Source organism: Vombatus ursinus, unplaced genomic scaffold (assembly GCF_900497805.2).
Source record: "Vombatus ursinus unplaced genomic scaffold, bare-nosed wombat genome assembly UNPS02014830.1, whole genome shotgun sequence".
NCBI lineage: Eukaryota > Metazoa > Chordata > Mammalia > Diprotodontia > Vombatidae > Vombatus > Vombatus ursinus.
In genome coordinates, this window is record NW_020954608.1 from 43,258,026 (window position 1) to 43,282,605 (window position 24,580).

At 34.3% G+C, this 24,580-nt stretch overlaps 1 protein-coding gene across 1 annotated transcript in view; it reads left to right on the forward strand.

Moving 5' to 3' along the window:
• The first annotated feature begins 403 nt into the window (after positions 1–403).
• ST8SIA1 (ST8 alpha-N-acetyl-neuraminide alpha-2,8-sialyltransferase 1) overlaps positions 404–24,580 on the forward strand; it is a 122,051-nt gene continuing 97,874 nt past the window's right edge. Inside the window, exon 1 of the mRNA XM_027838765.1 lies at positions 404–809. Coding sequence (XP_027694566.1) covers positions 559–809 — 251 coding nt within the window. The 5' untranslated portion in view covers positions 404–558. The remainder of the gene's footprint in view (positions 810–24,580) is intronic.

Genomic DNA, 24,580 nt, shown 5'->3' on the forward strand with positions numbered 1-24,580 from the left:
AGAAAGGGGCGGGGGAGAAGTCCGGGAAGCAAGTAACTGAGGAAAAGAACGTTTTGCCTGTACCAAAACCGAGAACGATCGTGATGCAGCACAGTCAACTGGGAAGACCCGCTGTCCCTGGATTTCCCGACTTCTGGAGGGAGACGGGAGTCCCTTTCTTCTCCAGGGGAAGCTACAATGGCCATAGCTGATGGCTTGCTCTTCTGCCGCTTTCGCTAAAAGGAGGGAAACAATTTATTTGAAAGTTGGAAATTAACAGCCTTTGCACCACTATTGGAACAGCAGCGGCAGAAGACGCGATTTTGTGGTGTGTGTCCGTGAGAGAAGGAGGACGAGAGAGGGAGATCTGGAGAGAAAGAGAGCAGGAGCGGGAGAGAGAGAGGGAGAAGGAAAGAGAGGAGAGAGAGAGAGAGAGAGAGAGAGAGAGAGAGAGAGAGAGAGAGAGAGAGAGAGAGAGAGAGAAAGAGAAACAGTTAGTTGCATTGCATTGCATGGGAGCGCTTTGAATTTCGGATTTCAGTTCAAGCTCTGCGCTGCAGCTTAAACCACTGCAACACCATGATTGCGCTAAGCATAAGCGACAGCAGCCGGGCCCGGAGAAAGACTTGGAGAGGGACTATGGCAGTATTGGCGTGTAAGTGTCCCCGGACCCGACTGCCAATGGGAGCTAGTGCCTTGGGCGTCTTTGTTCTCTGCTGGCTGTACGTCTTCCCAGTGTACCGGCTGCCCAACGAGAAGGAGATTGTGAACGGGGTGCTGCAGCAGGGCAAGGCATGGAGGAGAAACCAGACTGCAGCTAGAGACTTCAGGTACCCAGGTTCCTTTCTCTTCTCTTTAACTCTGGCACACAGAGGACGGCAGGCGCCTACGACTATCTTTCAAGCAGGCTCTGCCTACACTGTGCATCCCTTCTTAGGAAATCACTCTCTTCAATCTTCCTTATTCTTCTGTCTGTCCCCCTCCCCCCAATACTACACAACCACAACCCTTTCCCTAAGACTTTGTGACCTTGGCTCCTATCCACTCCCCACCCCTTACAGTAGAGATCTTCAAGGACACTTATTGTATGTAGGGAATTCCTCAATATTTATTGTCAGATGTTTATCATCATGATTATCATCATCATGATCATCGTCATCGTCATCATCATTTAAAGATTTCTTCCTGAAGTCGAGCTTAAAGAGGTTGTCATTGCCTCTCCTTTCCTGGTAGGGTGGGGAGGCCTGAGTAACTTGTCCTGTGAACTTGTTATGAAAAAGGAGTTCTTGACTCTTGAATGTTGAATCCTTTGTAACCTTTGAGGATCAAAAGGTTGGAATGTTTCTCCAGAGGTCAGCCATCAGGTAACCCTTTGGCAGAAATAGAGACAGATGAAAATGGAGGTGGAAATGGGCATCGAGAGGGCTTGGGCAATTGAATCCTTCCTCAAAACCACCAGACAGCCAGACCCTAAAGACATATGATTTCTTTCAGTCCACCTTCATTCCTTGACCCCCCCCCCTTTTTTATTAGTCCCACAAACTGAATCTTTCCTTAAAGAAAAAAAGAACATACTTCATTTTGGTAAGGATCTCATTATTCAGAAAGATAGGAAATCCCAGAATGACAAACAGTTAAGTTTCCATTTCCTTACCACTTCAGTAATTTCACTTCAAATTGATTAAGAGACACAGAGAGAGTCCGGTAAGTGAGAACCTGTGCAATGTTGTGGCAGTAGGCAGGTGTGGGCCATAGAGTTGGGGTAAGTAACAGAGTAAGTGTGACCACTTCACCTTCTTCAAGGGCTCAGGGAGAGATTAAGGTTGAAGTCAGTGCTATATTGTAGTAGCTCTGAGGAGTTGGAGAAGATATACATTTCAAATGAATCTGGATAGTATGTTCCTCTTTGCATGTGTTACTTTAAAATTCTTTCACATTATGCATTTAGGAACATTTACTTTTTTTCCCTAGCCTTGCTCTGGTCTACATCCTCCTCTATGGTTCTTGATCTCTAAGAATGAAGGTCAGAAACATAGCAGACCATTTATGTCAGGGCAAAGCAGCATAAATCTTATGTAAAATGTAAGGGACCTTTTTTTGTGGAGGGAGTCATGAAATAATGTTTAAAATGAATATTACTCCTCCCCAAACCTATTTAAGAATTTGTAGGACCTTTAGTGTTTTAAGTTATAATAAAAAACTCATAACCTGCAAATTCATAAATGTCATTTTCTCAGTGGCAGATTCTTTATCTTTGGTTTCAACTGATGTAAGGAGCTGATTAACAATTTTCTATTGTTTTTGAATCAAAAAGCCCTTTTAGTTCAGAAGGAGAAATAGAAAATGTATTTTATAGATTGTCAACAAGAATTATTAAGTGCTTACTATCTGGCAGGTACTGTGCTATTCACTGAGGATGCACACAAAGGCAAAAATTGTCTTTGCCCTTAAGGAGATCTCACAGTCTAATGGGAAAAATAAACATGAAAATAACTAGGTAGATAGATATATTTATGTATGTACAAGATATATACATATATATGTACAAGACATCCATATGAAAAATGAAAGGTATTCTCAGAGGGAAAACATTGGGGGACAGGGAAAGGCCTCCTACAGAATGTGAGATTTGAGCTGAATCTTGAAGGGAGACTGGGAAACTAAGAGGTAGAAGTGAGGAGGGAGAGCATTCCAGGCATGGGAAATAGCCTGGGCAAAGGCATGGAGATGAGAAATAGAGTTAGAGGCACAGCAGATCCAGGGCAATGTGTCTGGATCATAGAATATATAGAGGGCAGTAGAGTTATAAGAAGATTGAAAAGGTAAGAAGGGGCCAGGTCATGAGGAGTTTTAAATGCTCCAAACAGGACTTTATATTTGATCCAGGAGGTAAAAAGAAACCAGTTAAGTTTGAGGAGATGATAGAGTAAGTAGTTTGGTAAAACGTGGGCTGGTCTTTTCAGAGGAACATTTGTTCTTCCGTGACCCTAAACTAATTTTAGTCATGTTTACAAGTAGGGAGTAACTTATTAAACTTTATATTGTAGTAACTGCTTGCATAAAAACAATTATCTCAGAGAGTTAAAAAAGTATAAAGTGTAATTCCGTATATATGTTACCCTCAAAGTGAAAATACCTGACTAACTGTGACTTGGATAGATTGTATATGATCTGGAAACCATATACTAACCAAGTTTGAAGAAGTTTGTAAAGGAGCTCTAAAAGGAGTGACATTGTTTAAAATAATTAAAAAAAAACAACCCAAACTTATTGAGTTAGCAGAGTTTTAAAAAGCTCACTGTTTAACAACGAAAATTGTGTTTTGTTTATTTAATTCATTGCTTTTAATACTGGAATTGATTATTGTAAAGTTCAAGCAGATTTTTCTTTCCTATATAGAAGATGAAGTGTAATAAAGCTGGGAGTGTGTGTATGTATGTATGTATGTGTGTGTGTGTGTGTGTGTGTGTGTGTGTATGTGTGTGTATGCATGTATGTAGAATGCCAGAAAGGAGCACTTTTAAATAAAAGATTGACTTTTATTTAAATTGAGAATTTTATGTTCTTCATATTTATGTATGTATATATACAATGTTTATCATATTGACACATGATGAAAGAGAAAGATATACTATATATTTATACTTTTTTTCCAGGTAGTTGATATTAATTTGATAAAGATATGTCACTGGAAAAAGGAAATGGTACATAATTATCTCAGAACATATTATAGATATATTTTGCTTTATGCATTTAATAATGACATCATTGATTAATTTCTAAGATTGTCCTTCCCACTGTCAAGACAAAGACTATTTCGGGATATCTTATGATTTTAGGTCACTATTCAATGTTACCAAACTGGGTTGGCCACTTTTCTAATTTACTATGATCTCTTATTTTTGGGAGGAAATTATTTGCCTATGCTAACCTACTTGACGACTTTTGTGTTAATGTTTCAGTATTTTAAGGATATGCAATTTCACTGGTGCACTACTTGTTTAATTTGAAGATTATAACCCTTCTGACCCATACTAGAACATATTTTTTTGCTCATAACTTGGGAGAAGCTGATAGCCAGAAGAGAGTAGCTACTGGGTTTTTTATTCCTCTCCATTGCAGCCTTGAACAAATTGAGAAACCTAAGACAAAGGAAATAGAAAAAAAAAACCTGTTTAGGGAAGCTTATGTTGAACAAATTAAAAGGAACAAAGGGTGTGTGTAAAGGAAAGCTGGTATCACGTGATTCTCTACTCCAGTACTCCAGTGAATCTGTTCTTATCAACCTGGATATTCCTTCCAATGATAGAGATTGCAACCAATCTGTGCTTGCCCATTCTGTGTGACTCCCCTCTATGTCTTTGCTTCAATATAGGGGATCCTTCCAAAATTCTGGGAGCCTTCCTTGCATTTTTATTAACATGGACATTATAAAGGTATTAGTGAAGGCCTGGTTCTCTTTTCCTCTCACCATATGACTGGCCTACTTGCTCCTCCTCTTAGCTTCCCCATTTCTGTCAAGGACATCACCATCCTTCCAGTCATCTAGATTCACAACAGAAGAACCATCCTTCACTTCTCACTTTTACTTGCATCCCCTTCATGTCTAATCAGTTCCCAAGCCTTTGTTAATTCTAATTCTACATCTCATTATTTTTCTCCTTCTTTCCATTCACACTGCAACTACTTTGATTTAGGCACAGTATGACACATACCGTCTCTCAACTCTGTGCCCATGAATGGACTGGCCTGTATTCCTGGCGTGTAATTCCTCTTTAGTTCTGCTTCTTGGAATTCCTTTATCACATCAAGTTTCAGCTCAAGTATTAATATCCCAGAAAAAGGCCTTTCCTGATTCCCTTAGTTGTTAGTATCCCTTTCCAAAATTATGTTGTGTTTATTTCATATATATATTTTGTATTTGCTTATTTGTATATGCGTTGCTTTTCCCCAGGAGAATGTAAGCTCTTTGATAGCAGTGACTATTTAATTTCTTTTAACGCCAATATCTATCACAGTGCCTGATATAGAGTAAGGTCTCAGTAAATTTTTGAATTGAAATGAATTTGATGACATCCTTTAACCCACTTTTTCATGCATTCTTCTGCATCTGTAATGAGGCCTGCTGCCTCACCATTGCTGTTTGAGTGATCCTCAGCATCAGTTCTTTGGAGAATGTAAGGTTCCATGACTTGCAACTATGCAACATCAACTGGCAGAATATTGGCCTTTATTTCACAGAGAAGCATTGGGTCATTGAAATGACTATGGAGGTTTCCAAGGGTCATCTAGCCCACTCTTCTCCTTCAGTTCAGGCCTGATTCATTATATTGTACATACGCTTACACAGATGAGTCTTGTAGGTGGTGAATCTAATTACATATCCTAGTCAAGACAAAAGGCACTCTTCATTGACTTGCTTTTCTGAGTACGTATAGTTAAGCCAAACAGTATTGAGTGATTATGGATCTCCTTTGGGAGACTCTACAATATTCCTGGATTTTTGACATAGATTAACCACGAACAATAGGATCTTGCTACATAGGAATCTTACTTCCTGGATTACCTCCTTAACAGTAGCAAACACCTTTCAGGAGTATATCCTCCTATTTTATGCCTTACTTGATATAAATAATCAGAGAGTCATTAAAGAAGGTTATTCTTTGTTTCTGAGCCAAGCCCAACTGCCTGGATACAGCTGTTGTAGGACTGACTGAATATTTTGGGGTTTGGACTATTCTGGCATACGTCCTGGAGAACTTATGTAAGCATATTTAATGCCAAGAAGAGGGCATTATATTACAGGATCATCTAGTATATGTATCCCAGAGTAACCTCACACTTAGGCCCCCCAATCCATCCTTTTTACCTGAGATTAGCATCCATTGTTTAGTATTTAGAGTTAACATTGCTTGATTAAATGGCACAAGGTAGTATGGGTGCATATAAACCTCTTGAAATGGTTCCTAGGAAACTATCTGCTATTTCATCTTTAATTTCCTCTCCAAACTAAATTTACTGTTTGGTTTATATTCCAATTTTGATAACTCCTTGTCATATTTGAGGGTGCAAGTGGCAGTTCAGAACGAGATGAATAGTATTTTTATATGGAAGAGCACTATAGGAGACAGTACTAGGTTAAGGATAACTTGTTTATGGGGCCCACCCATTCAAGATGTCCCACCAAAGGGACACAGTTAGAGCGTGTTCTTCCTAGGCTATGATCAGCAGCAAGGTTGCTATAGCTATGAGATTGTAGCTGACTCAGCAATTCAGACTTCAGGCACTTTGGGGAAACTCTACTACAAAAGTTCTTGATTCTCTAGTACCAGCTGGTATCCTGGCTTTCTTACCACCACCTATTCTGTCCTTCCATGGCCAAGATTTCACTGGGTATGACCTATATTCTCTTCTAGCCCTTGTACTGGAATGAACTGTTTTCCTATTCACCATTATTCACAGGGCTTGCAATAATATTATTTGTGTCAAATTATGATCCTGATCCCACAGGAAGGCTTCACTGACCTAAGTAAGTAGGAGTTTGGCAGTCTGCATCTATTACTTCTCTCAGTACCACTATCCCTTGCAAAAACATGGGTAAATTAGAGCAAAACATCTTTCCAGAATGGTTATACTTCAACTCAGCATTCTTTCACTGTTACTGAAGAAGCAAAAAGAGGTCACATAGGACTGAGTACTATTTTGTATTGTTTTTTTATTTTATAAGGCCAAAGAATTTGTCCTCATGTTTCTAGTCAATTAAGAAATAAACATTTATTATGTGACTGCTGTGTGCCAGGCACTGCACTAACTTATAGGGATACAAAAAGAAGCAAAAGACAGTACCTGCCCTCAAGGAGTTTAAAATCTAATGGAGGGGGTACCATGCAAGCCCACTGGTGATGAGATTCTCTGTACTTAGCCATCCTAGAGGTCTTTCTAGAATGATGGAAACTGCCAGAACTTGTGTTCTTTTGGCATAGCTTTTGATAACCCAGGATCACCTTTACTTTATGGGGAGGAATCAGAGTAATACTCTTTGCAGGACAGGGTGGTTCTTTTTCTCTATAATATCAACTATATTAACAGTAGAATAATTGGTGTTAAACAATCATATTGCTTAGAAATTTTGTTAATGAATGAAAATAGATTTTACATACTATTTTATAATTTCAGAGAATGAATTTATCTATTTAACTCTTGAGAACAGTAATGGATATTCAAGAATTTGAGACTGTGAAAGACTCACAGATTATATAGTTGGAAGTAGACTTTAGAAATCATCTGGTCTAAGGGTCATACCTTTAGTCAGATTAAGAATAACTACCCCTGTTTTACAGAAGAGGCAACAGAGACCCATATAGACTAAGTGACACACACAAAGCCACACAGCCAGTGGTGGAAGGTTTACTCTGTAGCTTGACAAAGGCTACCCTAGGCTCAGACACTGGTCTCTTGCCTTTTAGAGCAGTACTCTTTCAATGACATATCTACAGTGACTAATACTTTTCTGCAGGAACAGAAATTAGATAACTTCTAAAACCTAAAGGCTGTAACTTGATAGTCTTATGCCCTGGCAACTTAAATATAAAGTCAGTTTTCTCCAAATTCTTCATAAATGCTATAATTTGTTATTTCCTTCATTGTTCCATTTACTCTTAAAGTTTCATCGCCAACCTTTTAATCATAGGCATTAGGAGTAGCTGACTTTAAAAAAATGATTTTTGCAAACCAAAATCTAGGTTTAATGTAAAGAGATGATCATAGTTAGAAATGGGCAATTCTAGATGCTTTCTCTATTAAAAGTGAGTTTTCTAAAACTCTTATGATATTAGAAAGATAAAGGAGTTAAGTGACTTCATCAACATAAGACTTAAAAATTCCTATTGCTACCATTAACGAAGTAGCTTTGTAAAACTAAACATAGAGCTAAAAAACGAATTCTGTAAAAATCTAAACACATTTGTCTTTGCTACCAGACTTTTTTGCCCACTTCTACTGCTATATGAAAATATCAATTATGGGGGCTCTTCTCTGTGGTAATGCACTACCCAAAATCTTAGCTTAATAACCTTTTAGTCATTAGTACTCCCTATTTCCCTGCCCCAAGGAGTAAACTTTACTGTCCCTAACATCCCGCTTCTACTCATGCCCACAATAGCAAGATTTTGAAGAAATTAGTAGTTTCTATTCACAAAAAGGGCATGTTTTTTTTTATCTAAGGCATCTAGTTCCTACCTAAGTTTGAATGAGTGCTACTTATATAAAAAAAAGATTAATAAAATAATATCTCATGTACTTAGAATTGACCTATCTAGTTTGATGACTATTTTGGGAGGGGAGGGAATAACCATTTATATAGCACCTACTATGTGCAAGGCAGTGTGCTAAGCACTTTTACAAATAATGTCTCATTTGATCCTCACAACAACACTCTGTGAAGTAGGTGCTATCATTATTCCCATTTTGCAGTTGAAGAAACTGAGGCAAACAGAAGTTAAGTGACTTGCCTAGGGTCATAGCTAATAAGTATCTGAGGCTGGATTTAAACTCAGATCTTTCTGACTTCAGGCCCAGTGCTTTATCTACTGAACCACCAGCTGCCTCTTCAGATATGATTGAGAACTCACAAATAAGCAAAAAAGACCATTGTATAGTCAAAGTAGACATTGTAAAATTTACATACCTTACTTGTAGGAGAGTTCTATTTAGTATTTCTTTTGATTCAGTTTTAACAAACTTGATGATCTGGTTTTTCCCCCCGTGGTAGACTAGAAGCAGAAAAGTGCATGTTGGGGAGGAGTTACAAGCACAAACCACATCTGAAGTTATAACTGACATCCTGATGGCATGGAAGGAAATGTAAAAAAATAAAAGGAGCTACAAAGTCAGAAAGCACTATAATCTAAGTGTAGGACTGACAAATAGTTTAGTAGCCCCTGAGAGCATCACTGATGTGCATAGTACAAGTTTAAAGATGGACATTCGTAATGATAACTTTTAGTCATTAGAAGAGGTTAAATTATGTTTAGTATACTCTCTAAGAATAAAGAGAGCAAAGTTAGATGTGAAATGGATAATTTCAATTACATGAAATTAAAAAGGTTTTGTACAAATAAAACAAATGTAGCCAAGATCAGAAGGAAAGCAGAAAATTTTGGAAAAAAATTTATAGACAGTTTATTAGAGAAAGGTATCATATCTAAAATATATAAAGAGCATTTTCAAATCTATAAGAATACAAGTTATTCCCCAATTGATAAATGGTCAAAGGGCAGAAACAGGCAATTTTCTGATAAGGAAATCAAAATGATTTATAGTCATATGAAAAAATACTCTAAATCATTATTGATTAGAGGAATGCAAATTAAAACCACCTTGAGATATCCTTTTACACCTACCAGATTGGCTAAAATGATAGAAAGGTTAAGTGACAAATGTTGAAGGGGATGTGGAAAAATTGGGACAATAATTCATTGCTGGTGGAATTATGAAATGATCCAGCCATTTTGGAGAGCAATCTGGAATGATGCCATGAGAGTTATTAAACTACTTATACCCTCTTACCCTGCAATGCCACTACTTGGTCCACTTCCAAAGATAATTAGGGAAAAAGGAAAAGAACCTATATGTTCCAAAATGTTTATAGCAGCTCCCTTTGTGGTGGCAAAGAACTAGAAAATGAAGGGGATGCCTATCAATTGGGGAATGGCTGAACAAATTGTGGTATGTGGTTGTGATGGAATACTACTGTACTATAAGATATGATGAGCTCAATGATTTTAGAAAAACATGGAAGGACTTGCATGAAATAATGAAGAGTAAAATGAGCAGAACTGAGAGAACATTGTATACAGTAACAGCAATGTTATTTTAAGAATGACTTTGAGCGAAAAAGTTATTTTAAATATTATAAATACCTAAATTAACTATAAAGGACATATGAAGAAAGATAGTATCTGCATCCAGAGAAAGAACTGACAAATAGAAATATATAGAGAGAATAATGTTACATATATATACATATATGTATATATATATATATTTGTGTCTAATGGTGGCTATCTTGGGGAGGGGGAATGGAGGGAAGAAAAAAATTTACATGATAATTTTGTTGTATGTTTGAGAGGAATAGCAAGTTCTGCATAGTAGATTTGCAGTTTCATGTGCAATTATCTTTTTTTTTTTTTACCATGTAATGGAAATGCTTGTTTTATTCTCTAAATTAAAAATAAAATAAAATAAAATAAAGAATATAGGGAAGTTTAGGCAGGCAGTCATAGCTGATGAGCAGGATATGTTCCAAAATTCATTTATAAATTAGGCATTTATAAGAGGAAATGTTTTTCCACATAGAAACAATGTTATGAATGGTGGCTAGGGTTCCAGGATTATGCCATAAAGGTGTATTTAATGTACCATAAGTGAAGATCATATTGCTGAGATAGCAGATCCATCAAAATACAGGGTATTAACAGTGCCAGCCTGAGCTCTGGGTGCTGGGAACAGAAGAAGTGTTCGTGAGAGAAAGAGAATGTCTCTCCTCATCTTTCCTGGCAGCAGGAACAGTGCTTGAAGTACTCTGTCTCTGGCATCCTCCTAGTCCCTTTCCTAACTCCTAGAGTCCTTTCTTTCACATTACAGTTTGAATTAAAAATGGAGGATTCATTCTGGTATGATATAGTAATATGGACAGGGGTGTAGATGCTTAATGGAAGAATTGGAGTCCAATTAATTGATTCTGTTAGGACACAAAGTTTCTTCAAAGGGAAAATGTCATCTCCTATAGAAAGCAATTTTAATAAAACTTCTCTTAGAATTTTCTACCACCCTTAAAACACAAAAAGTCAGTATTGCAGCTAGATATAGCAAAAGCAGTAAGATGCTCTCTTCCAACTTTGTTAACAATATCACCCTAAATTACTTAGTCCTTACTCATACCTACCCCCACCCACCAAAGTGTATCATTATCCAAAATTCTTTAATTCCCTGTTCTCTAAGTCAAAACTACAATTATCTTAAAAAAGATACCTTAGCTAGGGATTAGGAGGAGAGCTATATGAATTAATTCACATAAATGTTGTTATTAATCATTATTAATATTGTTTGAAGCTAGCTTTATGTAGCATAACAAAGCACTGTGATATATTCAATAGAGAGCCAGCCTGGAAGCTGGGAAGATCTAGGTTCAGATGTCACTTCTGACACATACTGACTGTGTGACTCTGGGCATGTCACTGAACATCTCAGTTCTGGGCAAAATCCTAAAATCGTAAGTTGCAGAGAAGATATGGACTTGCATTGGTATAAGGGGTTGTCTCTTTTCAGAGACCAGTGAAATCACAGGTCTATTTCTGATCCTAAATATATGAATAAATCTTTCATCTTTCTAGGGATATTTATTTTTTAAAGAGAATGCTTACTAATCCAAAGGAATTCCCAATGAGTGAAATTGCAGGCTATTCAATAAGCAAAAATATTAATAATTTAAGGTAACTTTTTTCACAAAGCAAATTGGTGCATATCATTTTTGATAGGCCTCAAGTTTCTCCCTGAGACAATGTTGCATTTTTGGACATCAATATTTATGTTTGTGAGTCATGAAGTTAATACTACAGTCTCTAAAGAATCAATGTTCAGGATCAGGCAAGGGGCAATGGAATGGCATGGTGAGTCTGAATAGCTTTTAGACATATTACAGAAAAGGAATTACTCAGGAGTACAGTAAAGGCTGTCTGTGGGGAACTGTATGAATGGGGAAAAAAAGAGTAGAGAATTACTAATGGATCATCTATACCAGGGATGGGGAACCTGCAGCCTCGAGGCCACATGTGACCCTCTAGGTCCTCAAGTGCAGCCCTTTGACTGAATCCAAACTTCACAGAACAAATCCTCTTAATAAAAGAATTTGTTCTGTAAAACCCAAGGACCTAAAAGGCCACATGTGGCCTTGAAGCCACAGGTTCTACACCCCTGACCTATGTGCTCCACTGTTATCTACACAATGTCAAGACAATTTAAGATTGGTTCCCAGCCCACCAGATACACCCCTTATATTTATAGGAGAACCAGGATAAGAGTCATACAAGATGAGCAACTAGGTAGCTTGTGAACTGTGTCATCAGAGGGAGTATCCATTCAGGTGACATCATAGATCTATATGAGCATTAGATTGTAAAAATAGCTATATGTTATATAACACATAATAACAATACTTGTAAGTAACAACTGTTATTAAGACCGTAAGGTTTACAGAGCACTTCCCTCACAACAGCTCTGTAACAGAAGTGACAAGAAGATAAATAAAAATGTCTCTATGTTCTAACATGGTGATACCAACTCTGGAATATTTTGATTGATTATAAAAGAAATTTCAGGGAGGAAAAGGTACCAAGTGAATTACTGTCCTCAGAAAAGCTCTTGAGAGGATGTCAGTATTCACTCATATATATTTACTTCCTCATTTTTATTGAAATATTTATTAGAATAATCTACACATGCGAATCAAGGGTATTCTTGCTGAAAGAGAACAAGCAACATTTCACAAATGTTCTTTCACAGTGTACCATAGCTTTACAGTCACATGATTGATTGAAAGATACAGAGAATTTAAGATTATACTGTGTTTATTGTTTGTTGAATTGGAAAAAAATCCAACATTTGACTCAGTAAAGTAAAATATAGTCTTCAAAGCTCTCCTCTACAAAGGAGTCTCATATATATATATATATATATATATATGTTAAGATCACTAGATACTTTGATACATGCAATCATGAACAGAAGTTTGTTTATTGACTGTAAATTCCAAAAAATGGAGATATGTCCTTATCAAATATACTTGGGGAAAACTGTCTTTTTAAAAAGAGATTGCTGAATACAAACTATTAAAACATGTACATTTTCAAACATTTTTACATTATTCAAACACAATACATTTTGTTTTTTGTGCCATAATCAACTCATAAGAATCCCCTAAAATATTTTGAATTATGATAAATAAAAATAGTTAAACAAAATTGTTAAAATAGTGACCACAATTGACACATTATGTAGCATTTCTCATTCATATTATAACACCTTTCTATGGAGACATGTTCTATCATTAGTCATCTAGAACCTATATTCATCATCAGCTTTTATCTGAGTTCTGTTCTTCTAGGGTTTATTTTTCTTGTTACTATAGTCATAGTTCTTTTGGTTTTGCTTTTTTCTCTCTATCCCTTCATATACAAGTCTGAATTTTTCTCTGAATTCTTGATATTTGTCATTTCATATGGTGCAGTAATATGCCATGCAGCACTTTTTCAGCTATTCCTTAATTAATGAGTACTTGCTTTGTTTCCAGTTTTTGGCTTCTACAAAGTGAATATTTCAATAAATATATTTCTATGTCACATATTATTCAGATCACTGAATCAAAATATCCAAGTAATTTAGTAGCATTTATTGCTCATGTTAAGTTGTTTTTCAGTCATGTCTGGCTCTTCATGACCCCATTTGGGGTTTTCTTAAGAAAGATACTATAGTGGTTTGCTGTTTCCTTCTCTAGCTCATTTTATAGATGAGGAAACTGAGGCAAACAGGGTTAAGTGACTTACTCAGGGTCACATAGCCACTAAGTGTCTGAACTGCAAAATTCCAAATTAATTTATGGAACTGTTATATCAATTTTCAACTCTAAATTGGAGAATGAGGAGTTGAGTATGACAGAGGTTTTGAGCCTGAGTGTATAGACTAATAATGTCTTCAGTAGTAATAGGGAAGTTTGGAAGAATGGTAGGTTTTAAGAGAAAGAATGAGTAATGTTTTGATTATGTTGAATTTGAAATATCTTTGGGCGAATTCTAAATGTCTGATAGGCAGTAAGTTCATGACACGAGATTAGAGCTCAGACAAGACTATGGTTCAGTAAAGCAGAACCAACAAAGAAATGGCTAGATAGGTAGGAAGGGAACTGAGAGAGAGCAGTGCAATGAAAACCTAGAAAGGAGAAGCATTTTATGGTTATTTTAAACGGGATTGCTTTTTTCTGTCATTTTCTCCGTATTTGTTATTGTTATGTAGAAATGTTGATGATTTTTGTGTTTTTTGAGTTTTATGCTGGGTGGCATGGTGGATGGAGTGCTGGGCCTGGGACTGGGAAGACGAACTCAAATCTTGCTTTAAGCACTTTCTAATTATATGACCTTGGGCAAGTCATTTAACCACTGTCTGCCTCAGTTTCCTTCATTGTAAGATGGGGATAATAATAGCACCTACTTCCCAACATTGTTGTCAAGGATCAAATGATATTTGTAAAATGCTTAGCATAGTGCCTGGCACATAGTAGATACTACATAAATGCTAATTGTTGTAATTATTATTCTACTACATCACTGAAGCTATTAGTTACTCTGACAATTTCTTTGTTTATGCTTTGGCCTTTTATAAGTAAACTATCTTATTACCTACAAATAGGTGTAATTTTATCTTCTCTTTGATGATCCTTGTAACTTTAATTTTCTATTGTCTTATTCCTAATGCTAGAATTTCTATAACTATGTCAAATAATATTGAGATCATTGGTGCTTTATCATTATGTTCATTAACAAAGCTTTTAGTGTTTCTTCCTTGCAAATAATGCTAGCTTTTGGTTTTATATTTTTCTTCTCTTATTGTGCTTAAAAAGGAGGCCCTTTTGTGTCTATGCTTTTTGTTTTTTTTTTAAACAAAAATGAATGCTATATTTTATTTGTATCCATCAATATCATCATTGTATTTATTTGTTTATGAAATTTAACTATGCTAATTATTTCCCAAATGTTGAATCATCCTTGGATCCCTGGTGTATCACAAAAGCTTTCTTTTGTTTAAAATCAATCAATAAATTGACAAGTATTTGTTAAATACTTATTATGTGCCATGCCTTGGATAAAGATATAATTATAAGGAATAAAAGGTGCTGCTTAGTAAGATAACATTTTTAATGGTAATATCATTACTGATATTTTCTAATTGCTTTGTATCTTCATGTTTTTGATTTTAAAAATTTTATTAATGTCTTTTGTTTTTTTAATCACCAAAATTTCCCTAGAAATACTCTTATCTAGTAATATTCTCCCTTCCCTTCTTAGAGAGCCATCCCATATAAAAATATTTTTAAAGATAAAAGTGAAAAAAAATAACTCATAAAAAAATTTAAAAAGTGTGAAAATATGTGCAATATATAACACTTCTGGACCTCCAGTCTCTACAGAGGAATGGAGTGGGGGTATTTTTTCATATCTTCTTTTAAGTCATGCTTATTCTTTATAATTTTGCAGCTTTTTATTTTGATTTTTTGTAGTTGCTCTTTCCATTTATATTATTGTGTATTTGTTATGTGTTGTGTATATGACTCTTTTGTAGTTTTTTGGTTCTGCTTATTTCACTCTTCATTAATTCATGAAGTCCATGCTTCTCTGCATTTATCACATTCTTTATTTCTTACAGCAGAGTGATATTCCATTACATTCTTATGCTACAATTTGTTTAATCATTTTCCAGTCTATGGACATCTACTTTGTTTCCAATTCTTTGTTGTCACAACAGAGTGCTACTATAAGTATTTCAGTATATAGGAAGACTTCTTTCTTATCAATGGTCTTTTTGCAGATATTAGACTAGTAATGGGATCTCTAGGTCAAAGGGTATGGATATTTTAGTCACTTTATTTGCATAATTCCAAATTGCTTTCCAACACACTTGTCCTTATTCACAGTTGTACCAACAATGTACTAGTATCCCGATCTTTCCACAACCCCTTCAATATGAACTATTCCTATTTTTTGACATCTTTGCTAATTTGCATGGTGTGAGATGAAACTTCAGGGTTGTTTTGATTTACATTTATCTTATTGATCTAATATCTAATTGATACAGAACATCCTTTCGTATGTTTTTTCAGCTTGACAATTCTTGTGAGAACAGTTTTTTCATATCCTTCTACTACTTATCCAATTGGGGAATATTTTAAAGTCTTTTGATTATTTATATAACTTGGATACCAAACTTTCATCAGAGAAGTTTAACACAAAGATTCCCCCCTCCTCCCCAGTTTGACCACTTCCCTTTTTATCCCTAGGTGAATACATTTTGTTTGTGCAGAAACTTTTCACTTTCATGTAATTAAAGTTGTCTATTTTCTCTTTTGTAATTATATCTATGCCTGGTTTAATGAAGAATCCATCTCCTAACCATTAACTATGAAATGTATATAATTTACTTCTCTTCCAATTTAAATTTTTTTTATCTTTAATATGAAGCTTTCTAGTTTTCTTAGTAGTATTTTTAATCAAAAAGGGAGTTTTTCCTAAGTAATTTTTGATCTCTTATTTTACAGAGCATTGGAATGAGCTCGCCTTTCCCTCCTGATTCCCCCTTGTCTAGTTGTTTCATTGATCTACCTCTCATGTTTAATTAATATCAGATAGTTTTGATTATTGCTACTTCATAATACAGTTTGCCATCTGGAAGTGCTATTTTGGCCCTAACAAACCTACCACTACTTCCTTCATATTCCAGATCTTTCATTGTTCCAAATGAATTTTGCTATTATTTTATTGAGTTCTGTAAAGTATTTCTTTATTTATTTAACTGACATAGCATTGAAACTGTAAATTATCTCTGGTAGTAGTATATTGGCACAGACCAGCCATGAGCACTGAATATTTCTCCAACTATTTATTGTGCTTTATTTCTTTAAGAAGCACTTTGCTGTTGAATTTATACTGATATTTTGTGTGCTTTGATAGACTGATCCCCTAATATTTTATGTCTTTTGGAAAAAAAGATTTCTTTTATTCTTGCCTCTTGGATTTTGTTATTATTACATACAAATGCTATTGATTTTGAGGTGTTTTATAGACAGCAGATTTGATGAAGCTATTCACTGTCTTAATAACTTGCTCATTCCTTAGTATATAACAGTAGAAAGAGTAGGCATCCTTGATTTACTCCTATACTTAATGAGAAAACTTCAAATATATCCTCTTTATATATAATGCTTTCTTTTGGTTTTAGAGAGAGATATATCTTATTATATTAAAAGGGCCTTCTATGCTTATATTTGGAAGATTTAAAAAAATTAATGGGCATTGTGTTTTGTCAAAGGCTTCTCTGCCTATAATATTATGATAATTATATGCTTTTAGATGTTTTAGTTTTTAATGTAATAAATTATATTAATTGTTTTACTAATGTTGAACCACCTATGTATCACTGACATAAATCCATCTTTTGTATAATGAATGATTTCTTGGATGAATCACTGCAGTCTGTTCAACAGTGTGTTGTTGAAGATTTTAAATTGATATTCATTAATGACATTGGTCTATAGTTCTTCTGTGCTTTCATCCTTCCTTGGTTTAGGTATTAGGGATATATTTGGCTCATAAAAGGTTTTTAGTAGAATGATTTCTTTATTAAGAAAGAGAAAGATTTAAATAATATTTTATTTGATTTAATCAGCTAAAATCTACATTCTCACATGTCCACCCCAGCTCCCTTCCTCCCCCCACCTGAGAATACAAGAAAAATAAAATCCGTTCTAAATACACAGAGTGAAACAAAACAAATTTCCAGATTAGCAATGTCTAGAAATATTTGTCTCATTCTGCATTCTAAGCCCATCACTTCTCTATCAGGAATTTAGTAACATGTTTCGTGATTAATCTTCTGGAATCATGGTTGGTCATTATGCTGATAAGAGTTCAGTACAATAGTATTTCATCATGTTTACTTACCATAACTTGTTTATCTAGTCCCTAATTTATGAGACCCCCTTCAGATTCCTATTCTTTGCTACATCAAAAAGAACAATAAATATTTTTCAGGAATGCAGGGATTGTTTAATATAAGAAAAAATATTAATATATTTGATTACATCAATAACAGAAGTGACAAAATCATATGAGATGTCAATAAATTTAGAAAAAGCTTTTGACAAAATACAACACTGGTTCCTATTAAAAACTCTCGAAAGCAAAGGTATAAATGGATTTTTCCTTAAAATGATAAGCAGCATCCACCTAAAACCATCAGTAAGCATTATTTTTTTTACATTTTAAATGGTATTTTATTTTTTCCAATTACATGTAAAGATAATTTATAACATTCTTTTTTTTATAAGATGTTGAGTTTGAAATTTTTCTCCTTCTCTCTCTCCCCTTCCTCTTCCCTAAGACAGTAAGCAATTTGATATAAGTTATATATTATGTAAAACATATTTCCATGTTAGTCATGTTGTGAAAGAAGAAATAAAATAAAAGGGAAAAACTACCAAAAAAATAAAGGAAGTCAAAATAGTAGGAATAAGCATTATTCATAAAGGGGCTAAGCTGGAAGCCCTCACAATGAGATCATGTGTGAAACAAGGATGCTCATTATCACCAATATTATTCAATATTTTATTAGAAAAGCTAGCAATAGCAATAAGAGAAGAAAAAAAATTGAAGATATCAGAATGGGCATTGTGGAAATGAAACTATTTCTCTTTGTAGACTACATGATGGTATACTTGGAAGATCCTAGAGCTTCAACTAAAAAGTTAGTTGAAACCATGAATAATTTTAGCAAAGTAGCAGGATATAAAATAAACCCACAGAAATCATCAGCATTTCTATATATCGTGAAGAAAACTCTGCAGGAAAAGATAACAAGAAATACCTATTTAAAATAACTGTAGACTATATAAAATACCTGGGAGTATACCTGCCAAGTCAAACCCGGGAACTACATGAACACAATTATAAAACATTTTTATACAAATAAAATCAGATTTAGATAATTGGAGAAATATTAATTGTTCATGGGTAGGCTGAGCCAATATAATAAAAATGACAATTCTACATAAACTCATCTATGTATTTCAATGCCATCCCAATTAAACTACCAAAAACTGTTTTATTAAGCTAGAAAAAATAATAATAAAATTCATTTGGAAGAACCAAAGGTCAAGAATAACGAAGGAGTAAAGGAAGGAGGTTTAGCAGTACCAGATCTTAAACTATATTATAAGGCAGTAATTATCAAAACTATCTTGTACTGGTTGAGAAATATAAAGGTGGATCAGTGGAACAGAGTACACATACACACAGTAGTAAATGATATAGTAACCTTGTGTTTGATAAATGTAAAGATATAAACTTTGGAGATAAGGATATACTATTTGGTAAAAATTGTTGGGAAAGTTGTCTGGCAGAAATTGGATATAGATCAATATCTTATACCATTTACCAAGGTAAAGTCAAAATGGATACATGACCTAGATATAAATGGAGATGTAATGAGAAAACTGAAAGAACATGGAACATGTCACCTATCAGACTCATGGATAGAAGAAGAATTTGTGAATAAACAAGAGATAGAGAGTACTGTGAGGTGTAAAATGAGTAATTTTAATTAGAGTAAGTTAAAAAGTTTTTGTACAAATAAAACCAATATAGCCAAGATTATAAGAAAAGCAGAAAATTGGGGGGCAATTTTATTGGCAGTTTCTCAGATAAAGGTCTTGTATCTTAAGTGTATAGAGAATGATGTGAAATTTATAAGAATATGAGTCATTATCCAATTGATAAATGGTCAAAGGATATGAACAGGCAGTTTTTTCTTTTTTTAAAAATAATATTTTATCCCCCCTTACATGTCAAAAGAATTTTTAACATTTGTTCTTTTTTGAAGCTTTGAGTTCCCAATTTGATCCCTGCCTCCCTCTATTCCCCACCCCCCTTCTCCTACCCCCTTCCCCATGGAAAGTAATCTGATATAGGTTATACATGTGCAATAGTGTAAAACATTTCCATGTTAGTAATTTTGTACAAGAAGACTCGAATAAAAAGAAAGTGAAAAATATTATGCTTCAGTATGTATTCAGACAATATCAGTTCTTTCTCTGGAGGCAGATAGCATGTTTCATCATAAGTCTTGGATCATTTTATTGCTGAGAATAACTAAATCATTCACAGTTATTAATCATATGATTTGCTGGTTCTGCTCACTTCACTTTACATCAGTTAATGTAAGTCCTTCTAGGTTTTTTTTTCTGAAATCATCCGGCTTGTCATTTCTTATAGCACAATAATATTTCATCACAATTGAATACCACAGCTTGCTCATCCGTTTCCCAGTTGATGAGCAATATCCAAATCTTAGCCACCACAAAAAGAGCTGCTATAAATATTTTTGAACAAAGGTCCCTTTCCCTTTTTTTGAATGTCTTTGTGATATAGATCTAACAGTGGTATTGATGGATCAAAGGGTATGCACAGTTTGATTACCCTTTGGGCATAGTTCCAAATTGTGCTCCAGAATGGTTGGATCAGTTCACAGCTCTATTAGTGTCCCAGTTTTCTCAAGTCTCCTCTAACATTTACAATTTTCCTTTTTTGTCTTTTTAGCCAATCTGATAAGTGCCAGGTGGTACCTCACAGTTGTTTTAATTTACATTTCTCTAATCAGTAGTGATTTGGAGCATTTTTCATATGTAGATAGCTTTAATTTCTTTGTATGAAAACTCCCTGTTCATATCCTTTGACCATTTATCAACTGGAAAATGCCTTGTATTCTTATAAATTTGACTCAATTTTCTATATATTTGAGAAATAAGGCCTTTATCAGAGATACTTCCTGCAAAAATTTCCCCCTAGTTTTCTTCTTTCCTTCTAATTGCATTAGTTTTGTTTGTGAGGCAGTTTTTCAATGAAGAAATCAAAACTATATGTAATCATATGAAAACATGTTCCAAATTGTTCTTGATTAGAGAAATGCAAATTAAAACAGCTTTGAGATAGCATCTCACACCTATCAGATTGGCTACATTGATAGAAGGGGAGAATGGCAAATATTGGAGAGGATATGAAAAAACTGAAACATATATACACTGTTGGCAGAACTGTGAACGGACCCAACTATTTTGGAGTGTATTCTGGAATTATACCCAAAGAATTATAAAACTGTGTACACCCTTTGACTCAGCAATACTATTATTAAGTCTGTTTCCCAAGGTGACCAGGGAAGAAGGAAAATAACTTATATGTTCTAAAATATTTATAGCAGCTCTCTTTTTGGTGGCAAAGAACTGGAAATTGAGGAGATGCCTATCAATTGGGGTATAGCTAAACAAATTGTGGTATATGATTGTGATGGAATACTACTGTGCTGTGAGAAATGATGAGCTGGTTGATTTTAGAAAAATGTGGAGAGACTTACATGAAATAATGAAAAATGAAGTGAGCAGAACTAAGAGAATGTTGTATACCATAACAGCAATATCATTTGAATAATAATTGTGAACAACCACACTATTCTGAGTACTATAAATACTCAATTCAGCTATAAAGGACCTATGAAGGAAAATGCTATCCACCTCCAGAGAAAGAACTATAATAGAAGTACGCATAGTATGGTTTCATTATATATTTATAAATGTGTCAAGTGGTGGCCTTCTCCAGTGTGGGGTATGGGGGGGGGGGGAGGGAGACAGTTCAGAACTTAAAATGTAACAAATAAAATAAAATTAATTAAAAAAACTATAAATATTTTTGTACATTCTTAGATTTTGTTTTGCTTATTACTAATTGCTCCCTTATTCTGCCTCCTTTTAATTCTTCTTTTTTTCTTCTCCCCTTTCCCTCCTATTTCCTTTTTGAGTGAAATGCATTTCCCCAGCTGTGTGTGTATGCATGTATATTCTTCTTTCTTTTGCCTAGTTCAGATGAGAGTGGGGTTCGTGTCAGCTTCTATATGCCCCTTCCCTTGTTTTCATTGATGTTTACTTATGTATCAGGATTATGTAAGATAATTTCCCCTAACTTTCCTTTTCTTTCTGTCCAATGTATTCACCTTCCTCTCTCAGAAAGAAACATTTTTGAGAGTAATTTGTATATTATTGATACTAATTGTTATTTAAAATCTTAATAGAATTCTCCTGTTAATCCATCAGTATCTGAAATATTTTTTCTTTGGTGTTTCCAACTAACTAGTTGAGTTCTGTGAAGTATCCCTTTGTCTATTTAACTGGCATGACATTGAAACTGTAAATTAACTTTTGGTAGTATTATATTGGCACAGCCTAGCCATGAGCACCGAATATTCCTCCAGCTACTTAAGTTGTGCTTTATTTCCATAAGAAGCACTTCGTAGTTGAATTTATGCAATTAAAACTAGTTACAAACAGTTCTATTTATTTTTCTGAGATTTGATTAAGATCTCTACATAATCTATTATGCTAGGTATTTTAAGTTTTGAAGTTATGCTATTTCTTTTGTGTTTTCAGTTTTGATAGCATATAACTGTGTATAGTAAAGTCTGATAATTCTTTTTTTATTTTTTCTGATTTTCTTGTGATTTTACTTTATTCATTTTACATTTTGATGACTTGATTTTCTGCTCTCTGCTTTTTAGTCAAGTTGGTTAAAAATTTATCAATCTTTTTAAAGAACTAGCTTTTAATTTAATTTGCCATATCTATAGTTTTTTGTTTTGTTTTTGTTTTCTCTCTAATTTTCAGTATCTCCTCTCATCCTTATTTTAGATTTGTTTATTTGTTGACTTTCTAATTTTAAAAAATCATATTCAATTCATTAGTCCTCTCCTTTTCTGTTTTGTTAGTGTATGTTTTTAGGGATATAATTTTAGCTGTATTTTAGGAGTTTTCATGTGTTGTTTCATCATTATGTTTTTTCACATAAATATTAATTATTTCTATGATTTATTTTTGACTCATTCGTTAACTAGATTTTTATTGTTATGAATTGTTATATTATTAACATTATAATATGTTAACATTATAATGTTAATATAATATGTTGATTATATAATAGTATATATGTCAATATAATACATAAACATAACATCTAATGACTATGTTATTGTTATAAAAAAACATGAATCCATTTTTTGTTTGTTTTCCCTGAACTGATTATATTATATAGATAGATACATATATATGTATCTATATATATCTTATATATATCTTTATGGCATGTACAGAATGTGTATACTATTTCTGTCTTATTTGTTTGTAATATCTCTGTTCCTAATACATAGTCAATTTTAGTAAAAGTCCCATATGGTGCTGGGAAATATTTATATTCATTAGCAGTTCCATTTAGAAAACATCGCAAGTATTTCGTTTTTAGTTTCTTAGGCAATTTGTTCAATTCTATATTTTTCCCTTTTGTTTATCTTTTTGTAGATTTTTTCCAAAACGGAGAGTGGGATATTATAGTCTCCTGCCATCCCCCCACCCCAGTCCCTCAGGCTTGCAAACTAGAAGTCATCCTGAATTCCTTACTCCCCATATCCAAGCTATTGCAAAGGCTTGCCTTTGTAACATCTCCTGAACATGCCCCATTCTCTGAAACTACCACCATTCAAGTGCACGCCCTTATCACCTCATGCTTTGATTACCACAACAGTCTGCTGGTAGGTGTGCCTACCTCAAGTCTCTCCCTACTTTGATCTGTTCTCCATTCAGCCACTAAAGTGATTTTCCTAAAATCAGTCTGATCATGTCACCCTCCCTTTGTAAATAAACTCTGGTGTTTTACCATAGCTTTCAGGAACAAATACAAAATGCTCTGTTTAGCATTCAAAACCCTTCATAACCTGGTTCCCTCCTACTTTTCCAGTCTTATTACAACTTGCTCCCCAACACATACTTCTTGATCCAGTAACGTTGGCCTCCTGGCTGTTCCACAAACAAGGCATTCTGTCTCTGTGCTCTGGGCATTCTCTGGCTGTTCCCATACCTGGAATGCTCTCCCTCCTCCATTCCTCCTGCTGATCTCCCTGACTTCCTTTAAGTCCCAACTAAATCCCACCTTCTACAAGAAGCCTTCCCCAACTTCTCTTAATTCCAGTGTCTTCCCTCTGTTAATTATTTCCTGTTTATCTTGTATATGACTTGCTTAGTGTATATTTGTTTGCATTTAGTAAGTTCTTTGAGGTCAAAGACTGTCTTTTTTTTGTATCCTCAGGGCTTGACACAGTGCCTGGCATAGAGTAGGTGAAAATAAATGTTTATTGAGTTAAAGTGAATTGAATTTATGGTGAACATAGAATAATTTCACGTTATTCAAATTTCCTTTCCTTTATATTGGAAGTCTTCTGGCTATATTTGCAGAATTTGTTGCTTGTCATTAGAATTGTTAAATTAAGTGACCCTGTCTTGGAGTTTGCAGTGTAGAGTTTTTTTTTTTTCCTGGAGGTAATAACATGTATACTTTTAATTGGCACAATATTCTATCATCAGAAATGCTGCAGAGTTTTCTCATTATTTCTTTCATTATGGCGTTCAGGTCTTTTAACTTGTGTTCTTCTAGGAGAGCTATAATCCATCAGTTATTTCAATGCATACTTTTTTCAAGATAAATATGCTTTGCTTGTATAGACATCATGTTTTATTTTACTGTTATTGCTTTTTGCTTCTGTTCTTCCAGATTGTCTCTGTATCACTTCTGTGTATTTGCACTCCTAATCATTTGTTCCCTTTTATGTTTTTTTTTTTAGTGAGCTTTTAATTGCTGAAGTGTGCTTCAGTCTAGTTATCTAAGTAAAGGTGCTTTCATATTTTTTTCAA